At 39.0% G+C, this 10,027-nt stretch overlaps 1 protein-coding gene across 1 annotated transcript; it reads right to left on the bottom strand.

The window, feature by feature from the left end:
* Positions 1-1,869: 1,869 nt before the first annotated feature.
* LOC138930827 (olfactory receptor 1f45-like) lies at positions 1,870-2,811 on the bottom strand. The gene has a single exon (XM_070291228.1). It carries the CDS (start codon positions 2,809-2,811, stop codon positions 1,870-1,872), a length of 942 nt encoding a protein of 313 aa, XP_070147329.1.
* Positions 2,812-10,027: the final 7,216 nt, after the last annotated feature.

Raw genomic sequence — 10,027 nt, forward strand, 5'->3', positions numbered from 1 at the left:
ATGATTTTCTTTATGCTTCTATTGATTTATTTTGGACTCCTGGCACTTACCCATTGTGGCACTTTAACAGTCTCTGTCCAAGAAAGTTTTAATCTCAAACGTGTTCTCTATTATCAGGGGGTAGCTAGGAGGCAAAAGTTAGTACACTGTTTCATGGATTGTATCAATGGGACATTAAACTCAGAGGGATTTAATTGACTCATCTAGTGTTACTAAACAAGTCAGCAGAAGATAAACTAAAAATAAGTTTTCTATTTTGAGAGATGACAATGATTTAGTTCAGTTTTGGTTTCCTGAATACTTACCCTGTTTCAGGCATTATACCATGCTAGAGCTACAGAGGAGAATAAAATAGCCCTGTATAGTGTAAAGAGTTCAGATCATCTTGGATAAAGTCGATAAATATCCTTATAATTATGATGTATTGTGATAAGTGATACAATAGCAAAATAAAATGTACAGGATCCTAGAGGAGATAAGAGAATAATGTTACCTATAAAGGTGGAAGAATTATGAAATAAGTCACAGAGAATGTAAGACTTGAGACCGAGCATTTAAAAAGTGTCAAATGTCTGTAGCAAGAGGGAATGGAACAGATATTCCTGGAGAAAATGTAACCTGTACAAAGAAAAGAGTAATGCAAATCCATGTGTGGAAAGTCACTCAGTCATGTCCGACTCTTTGCAACCCCATGGACTGTAGCCTGCCAGGCTCCTCTATTCATGGAATTCTCCAGGCCAGAATACTAGAGTGGTTAGCCTTTCTCTTCTCCAGAGGGTCTTCCCAACCCAGGTCTCCCGCACTGCAGGCGAATTCTTTACTGTCTGAGCCATCAGGGAAGTCCAAGAGTACTGGAGTGGGTAGCCTATTTCTTCTCCAGTGGATCTTCCCGACCCAGGAATCAAACCGGTGTCACCTGCATCGCAGGCAGATTCTTTACAAGCTGAGCTAACAGGGAAGCCCAAAGAATGTCAAAGTGTCCAATGCAGCTGGGATGAATGGTGTTGCAGAGATGGTGAGGGGGTAAGGAATGATGATTCTTACATTTGGAAATGTACGTGAAGGCGGGTGGTAGAGCATCTTATATGCTGAAGAAGTTTAGCTTTGCTGGGGAGCCTCTGTTAGGGCTCAGAGCAGGACAGATGATGCGATTGTTTATTGCCTTAGTTTGATTTTCTTCTATTAATATGTCTTTTTTCCTTTCTTAGTATATGAGAATTATACAGTATTCACCTTAAAGTATTATTGTGTGAATCAAGTCCTTGTTTTGAAGTTGTGAATTTTAAAATGGTGTTATCTGTAAGATATTGTGAGCTATTGTCATCATTTTTGCTTCCTTCCTCCTTCCTTCCCTTCCTTCCTATCAATGATTTGGCAAGTGTGATTTGGTAGGGGGGAAAGGAAACACCTTACTTACGTTTCCAATGTAATGTAATTCGAAATGCCCTCACTTACATTTCCGAACGTAAGAATCATCATTCCTTACCCCCTCACCATCTTTGCAACGCCCTTCATCCCAGCTGCACTGGATGCTTGGTCCTTCTTTGGGCTTCCCTGGAAGCTCAGCTGGTGAAGAATCCACCTGCGATGCAGGTGACCCCAAATTAGTAAATACTGACTACACAACCATTAGTTTATTCAGGGGAAACTCTAAATTGTGAAAAATTATGGAATAAGGGAGCATTTTTGTTTTGTTATTATTATTATTTTACCTAGAGAGATAAGTCTGATCTAGATTCTTGGGTCTGGATTCAGGGCAGGAAATGGATGGCAAAGAAATTATCATGGTGGCACAGTAGCCTGAGGTTTTGGACTCTGTGTGCTCATCGAAGTGTAAGAAGGTGATATAGGCATTTCTTATGGCAGGAATCACCATCTCCAGAAATAGGTTTTCCTGATAAGTAGTCTCCTCACAGCTCCCTTCATGTCCTTGTTCCTTAGACTATAGATGAAGGGCTTCATCACGGGAGTCACCACTGTATACATGACGGCAGCCACCTTATCCCTTTCTGCTGAGTAGGCAGAAGAGGGAAGAAAGTAGACCCCACTGATGGAGCCATAGAAGAGGGACACAGCTAAGAAATGGGAGCCACAAGTGGAGAATGTTTTCCACTTCCCCTTGGCTGAACGAATCCTAAGTACAGTGCAACCAATAAGGCAATAGGAGACACAAATGAAGGTGAATGGAATGAAGATAACTGATCCCCCAATCACTAGGATTGCTAAGTCGTTGATCTGGGTGTCTGAACAAGCCAGCCTTAAAATGGGTTCCAAGTCACAGAAGAAGTGTGGAATTTCTCTCTGATCACAGAAATTCAAGAGGCCCAGCAGTCCAAGATGAAGTACTGAGACAAGATTACAGACAACCCATGGAGTCACTACCAACAGGGCACAACGCTTCAGACTCAGTAAGGCAGCATAGTGTAGTGGGTGACAGATGGCAATGTACCGGTCATATGCCATGGCTGCCAAGAGGAAATTGTCCAGGTCCACCAGCAACATAAAAAAGTACATTTGTGTAAGGCATCCTGCAAAGGAGATGACTGGGCTCTGGCTTTGGATGTCTGCCAACATTTGGGGGACTGTAGTAGATGTGAAGCAGATGTCGGTGAAGGATAGATTGGCAAGGAAGAAGTACATGGGACTGTGGAGGTGGGCATCGCTGACAATAGCCAGGATGATAAGTAAATTTCCCACCATGGTAACCAGATGCATGCACAAAAACAGCACAAAGATGTGCTGCTGCTGTTCTGACACCGCTGTGAGTCCCAGGAGGAAAAATTCAGAGATAGTTTGGTTTCCTTGGAGCATGATTCTTCTGCGTCTAAAAAGGGAAAAAATGTGACTTCACTGTAAAATGGTAACATGACACAAAAGCTAGTCAGAGGACATTGTACCATATTATAAAAGTGAATCAAGCCTTGGAAGTTATTTACTGAATCTTATTTTCTGCTTACTAAAACACAAGCTCCTCAAGGGTATGAATTTCATCTACTATGTTCAGTGCTGTGCACCAGTGCTAAAGATAGTGCCCAGAACATAGTAGGTGTTCATTAAATATTGGTTGTGTTTATACACGAATGAGTGAATAAATTAAAAAATAAATATTCTGAATGTATGACTCACTATCTTCCTGACTGTTTTCCGTGCTTTGCTAAGCCCATTTCACCGATATTAAAATGTGGAGAATATCCATTTTATAGGATTTGTGTGAGGATGGCAAGGACACATGTAAAATGCCTGTATCTGTATTTTAGCTATTGCCTCAGAAATAGTAGCTGCTATCATTCACTAATTTGGAAACATCACAGACTTTAAAGGCAAAAAGAAACCTTTAGAGAACATGTAGCTGAACCTCTGTCTTTGGGCAGTTAAGTATTCAATACGCATACAATGATTTAGCTGATCATGTTTCACTGTTCCAGAGACAAAGATGCCACACTCAACTTACAACACCTGATCCAAAATTTTATCCTTTTGCTAATTAGCTCTTCCTCAAATCTTTCTGAAAACTTCCCAGTTTTTACATGTCAACAAGGAGAAATTAGTCATTACCATAAATGCTGCTGAAGTCCTGTAGGGATGTCCACTGAATTAAGCAATGCAATGGTAAGTGTTCTTAACATGACCATTTATGGTGGAGCTACCTGGGTGAAAGCCACAATGAAGAAAATTTAGGGGCAACACTTTAACAACAAGTGTTTATTGAGGGCTTACTATGTTGCAATTGCATTCAAGTGCTAAGTGCTTTATATCAATTATTTTAGTAAATATTCACCACAACTCGGTGAGCTAAGTAGGTCTATTAAGAATATGTTCCATTTGCAGATGAAGAAATCAAGAATTAAATAATTAAATAAATTTGATGAGTGATGCATAGCTAGTGTATATTCTGAGCCCAGTCTGACTTCAGAGCCTTCTTGATGAACTATTAATACTATGGGTATGCTATATAACTACTCTACTGCTTATGGCTTCGTGTTTGTGAAGAGCCTCACCTATGTTTTAGGCACAGAAAGCCTTGCTCAGCCAAAGTCAAAAAGCTAGTAGTTGATGGAGCTTGACTTAGAATCTTGATGCCAAAATGTTTTTGCCATCTCTGTATAAGTCCAAATGAGAGCAGATGGGCTTACAAATGGGAAGCTTTGTCTTTGCTTATTCCAATTTGTACCTTATCTATGCTGCTGTGAGATCCATGTTATTAATACACACTTGTTACTTATTCAAAAATCTGTATGTCTTCATACCACCTTTCCAGTCTAACACAACGGGATTGCCATTGTATTAATTCACCTACCTCTGTTGGTTTGCAGTTTAGCTTTGTACACTCTGAAAAAAGAGGTTAGCAGAACTAATGAATAGTTGAAGCAAAACTGCAGGAGAAATGTTGCACTTACTTAACAACACAATTTCCCCCAAGTACTGTAGCAGTTCTCATTTGCATACTAACAAAAAAATGTGCTAATTATAAATCCCAGGCAGGATCAGTTCTTGTGGGACCTCTGCTAGGCAACATTTAGCTATTTCATATGTACAGAATGTACTGAAAATAATAGACTGACATATTATTATAGATTCTTCACCGATGCAGACTATATTAGAAGAATTTGACAGTCCATGTCTCTGATTTGATCTTCAAACACCGGATCAGTTAGTTCAGTTTAACTGCTTGTTCTCATCTACTCTCCCCAAGCTGGCACCATCTTTTACAACCAAACACATGAGTATATTCAGCTTTTCAACCCTTATGTATTCAAGTCACTGATTTGGCACAATACTTTTGTAATGACCTTGAAGAACAAATGTTTGCATATTTGAGTCCCTCTCCGATGGAACTTACCTACATGTTTTGTGGCTGTTTCCAAAGCTTTTCAGAAGCAAATAATTGTTTCCTTAATTTCTTTTTCTACTTTCTCATTATTCGTGTATAGGAATGCAAGGGATTTCTGTGTGTTGATTTTATATCCTGCAACTTTACTATATTCATTGATGAGCTCTAGTAATTTTCTGGTGGAGTCTTTAGGGTTTTCCATGTAGAGGATCATGTCATCTGCAAACAGTGAGAGTTTTACTTCTTCTTTTCCAATTTGGATTCCTTTTATTTCTTTTTCTGCTCTGATTGCTGTGGCCAAAACTTCCAGAACTATGTTGAATAGTAGCGGTGAAAGTGGACACCCTTGTCTTGTTCCTGACTTTAGGGGAAATGCTTTCAATTTTTCACCATTGAGGATAATGTTTGCTGTGGGTTTGTCATAGATAGCTTTTATTATGTTGAGATATGTTCCTTCTATTCCTGCTTTCTGGAGAGTTTTTATCATAAATGGATGTTGAATTTTGTCAAAGGCCTTCTCTGCATCTATTGAGATAATCATATACAATTCCATTCACCATTGCAACGAAAAGAATAAAATACTTAGGAATATATCTACCTAAAGAAACTAAAGACCTATATATAGAAAACTATAAAACACTGATGAAAGAAATCAAAGAGGACACTAATAGATGGAGAAATATACCATGTTCATGGATTGGAAGAATCAATATAGTGAAAATGAGTATACTACCCAAAGCAATTTACAAATTCAATGCAATCCCTATCAAGCTACCAGCCACATTTTTCACAGAACTAGAACAAATAATTTCAAGCTTTGTATGGAAATACAAAAAACCTCGAATAGCCAAAGCAATCTTGAGAAAGAAGAATGGAGCTGGAGGAATCAACTTGCCTGACTTCAGGCTCTACTACAAAGCCACAGTCATCAAGACAGTATGGTACTGGCACAAAGACAGACATATAGATCAATGGAACAAAATAGAAAGCCCAGAGATAAATCCACACACATATGGACACCTTATCTTTGACAAAGGAGGCAAGAATATACAATGGAGTAAAGACAATCTCTTTAACAAGTGGTGCTGGGAAAACTGGTCAACCACTTGTAAAAGAATGAAACTAGATCACTTTCTAACACCGCACACAAAAATAAACTCAAAATGGATTAAAGATCTAAATGTAAGATCAGAAACTATAAAACTCCTAGAGGAGAACATAGGCAAAACACTCTCAGACATAAATCACAGCAGGATCCTCTATGATCCACCTCCCAGAATTCTGGAAATAAAAGCAAAAATAAACAAATGGGATCTAATTAAAATTAAAAGCTTCTGCACAACAAAGGAAAATATAAGCAAGGTGAAAAGACAGCCATCTGAATGGGAGAAAATAATAGCAAATGAAGCAACTGACAAACAACTAATCTCAAAAATATGCAAGCAACTTCTGCAGCTCAACTCCAGAAAAATAAACGACCCAATCAAAAAATGGGCCAAAGAACTAAATAGACATTTCTCCAAAGAAGACATACGGATGGCTAACAAACACATGAAAAGATGCTCAACATCACTCATTATTAGAGAAATGCAAATCAAAACCACAATGAGGTACCACTTCACACCAGTCAGAATGGCTGCGATCCAAAAATCTGCAAGCAATAAATGCTGGAGAGGGTGTGGAGAAAAGGGAACCCTCCTACACTGTTGGTGGGAATGCAAACTAGTACAGCCACTATGGAGAACAGTGTGGAGATTCCTTAAAAAATTGCAAATAGAACTACCTTATGACCCAGCAATCCCACTTCTGGGCATACACACCGAGGAAACCAGAATTGAAAGAGACACATGTACCCCAATGTTCATCGCAGCACTGTTTATAATAGCCAGGACATGGAAACAACCTAGATGTCCATCAGCAGATGAATGGATAAGAAAGCTGTGGTACATATACACAATGGAGTATTACTCAGCCGTTAAAAAGAATTCATTTGAATCAGTTCTGATGAGATGGATGAAACTGGAGCCGATTATACAGAGTGAAGTAAGCCAGAAAGAAAAACACCAATACAGTATACTAACACATATATATGGAATTTAGGAAGATGGCAATGATGACCCTGTATGCAAGACAGGGAAAGAGACACAGATGTGTATAATGGACTTTTGGACTCAGAGGGAGAGGGAGAGGGTGGGATGATTTGGGAGAATGACATTCTAACATGTATACTATCATGTGAATTGAATCGCCAGTCTATGTCTGACGCAGGATGCAACATGCTTGGGGCTGGTGCATGGGGATGACCCAGAAAGATGTTCTGGGGAGGGAGGTGGGAGGGGGGTTCATGTTTGGGAATGCATGTAAGAATTAAAGATTTTAAAATTTAAAAAATAAAAAACTAAAAATTAAAAAAAAAAAAAGAAGCAAATAATTCCACTTCCTCAACTTAAAAATAAATGGTGATTTTCCCAGCCATAGATGTGAACATTTTCCCTTCCTAAAAACAGAAGAAGGCAGAGGAGAGGGCTGAAATAGAACTGAAAACCTCAACTGGTGGTGTTGTCCCTGCTCTTGGATTTAGAAAAAGATCACCCTAGGGCTCAGGACACAATCCTCTAAGCTACTCATTAGAAACTACTCTCAATTCCATCCCCTATGGACCAAGACCTCCCTACTGGGATATATTGATATTCACTGATTTCTCATATATTTTATTATAAATATGAATAATTATTATACATGAATAATGTATATTAATTATATGCACTGTATAATGTATACATCCTGGACATCCTGGAATATGAAGTCAAGTGAGCCTTAGAAAGCATCACTATTAACAAAGCTAGTGGAGGTGATGGAATTCCAGTTGAGCTATCTCAAATCCTGAAAGATGATGCTGTGAAAGTGCTGCACTCAATATGCCAGCAAATTTGGAAAACTCAGCAGTGGCCACAGGACTGGAAAAGGTCAGTTTTCATTCCAATCCCAAAGAAAGGCAATGCCAAAGAATGCTCAAACTACCGCACAATTGCAGTCATCTCATACACTAGTAAAGTAATGCTCAAAACTCTCCAAGGCAGGCTTCAGCAGTACGTGAACCGTGAACTTCCAAATGTTCAAGTTGGTTTTAGAAAAGGCAGAGGAATCAGAGATCAAATTGCCAACATCCACTGGATCATGGAAAAAGCAAGAGAGTTCCAGAAAAACATCTATTTCTGCTTTATTGATTATGCCAAAGCCTTTGTGTGGATCACAATAAACTGTGGAAAATTCTGAAAGAGATGGGAATACCAGACCACCTAACCTGCCTCTTGAGAAACCTGTATGCAGGTCAGGAAGCAACAGTTAGAACTGGATATGGAACAACAGACTGGTTCCAAATAGGAAAAGGAGTACGTCAAGGCTGTATATTGTCACCCTGCTTATTTAACTTCTATGCAGAGTACATCATGAGAAACGCTGGACTGGAAGAAGCACAAGCTGGAATCAAGATTGTTGGGAGAAATAGCAATAACCTCAGATAACCACCCTTATGGCAGAAAGTGAAGAGGAAGTAAAAAGCCTCTTGATGAAAGTGAAAGAGGAGAGTGAAAAAGTTGGCTTAAAGTTCAACATTCAGAAAACGAAGATCATGGCATCTGGTCCCATTACTTCATGGGAAATAGATGGGGAAACAGTGGAAACAGTGTCAGACTTTATTTTTTGGGGCTCCAAAATCACTGCAGATGGTGACTGCAGCCATGAAATTAAAGGACGCTTACTCTTTGGAAGGAAAGTTATGACCAACCTAGATAGCATATTCAAAAGCAGAGACATTACTTTACCAACAAAAGTCCATCTAGTCAAGGTTATGGTTTTCTCAGTAGTCATGTATGGATGTGAGAGTTGGACTGCGAAGAAAGCTGAGTGCCGAAGAATTGATTCTTTTGAACTGTGGTGTTGGAGAAGACTCTTGAGAGTCCCTTGAACTGCCAGGAGATCCAACCAGTCCATTCTGAAGGAGATCAGCCCTGGCATTTCTTTGGAAGGAATGATGCTAAAGCTGAAACTCCAGTACTTTGGCCACCTCATGCGAAGAGTTGACTCATTGGAAAAGACTCTGATGCTGGGAGGGATTGGGGGCAGGAGGAGAAGGGGACGACGGAGAATGAGATGGCTGGATGGCATCACGGACTCGATGGACATGAGTCTGAGTGAACTCCGGGAGATGGTGATGGACAGGGAGGCCTGGCGTGCTGCGATTCATGGGCTCGCATAGAGTCAGACACGACTGAGTGACTGAACTTAACTGAACTGATAATGTATACATATAAATTATATATATATATATATAAATCATATATATATGAATAGGAAGCAAGTTATGTCCTTGTTGTATTTTCACTTTAGTTAGAAAACTGAAATACCAACTTTTGAAGGAAAATTTCACCTTCCTTTCTACCTAATAGTTATCTTTTGTATCTCCATATATTCCAATAGTAAACTGACTCAGGTAATATTTGGAGAGCTTTAGTAATGAAAACAACACTGCAGAGTCCTTATTACTTATCAGGCATTATTTTAAGCCCTTCATGTATATTAAGTCAGTTGATTTATTTTCACAATAAAATTTGAGGTAGGTAAAAATATCCCCTTTTCACAGAGGAGGAAACTGAAAACCAAAAGGTTAAATGATTTGCCCAAGGTCATACAACTATTTGATGGCAGAACCAAGGTTCTTACCAGAAACTCTTGCTCTTGATACCATTTTCTTAATTGCTGCATTAAATTATCACTTATTAATCATGGGGCATCTTTGGAAGGGGGAAAGGCATTCTGAGAATTTGACTAAAAATATCTTTGGAAATATCACTCATATCATTCTCCGTACCCTAAATTCCAGCAAATGTCCTCACTTCCTATTTAACTCTACATCCAAACCAACAGTTGGTGAACTTTTCACTACCCTCTTCTCTCTTCATGTTATTATGGAAGGACATGCTTCTTCTTATTGAAGGCCAATCCCTTCACCTATATTCTGGATTCCTTCCCCTATTGCCTTCCCAAGGGGCTTATGTTATCAGTTAATTTCTTTCTTATACCTTCAACCAACCCTTCTCTACTGGATTTTTCTTTTGGCTTTAAAACATGTTATAATTTTTCCTACATTCAAAGCAAACAAACAAAACAGACAAGCGAATCCTCCAGGATTCCTTA

The sequence above is a fragment of the Ovis canadensis genome, chromosome X, assembly GCF_042477335.2.
Source record: "Ovis canadensis isolate MfBH-ARS-UI-01 breed Bighorn chromosome X, ARS-UI_OviCan_v2, whole genome shotgun sequence".
Lineage (NCBI taxonomy): Eukaryota > Metazoa > Chordata > Mammalia > Artiodactyla > Bovidae > Ovis > Ovis canadensis.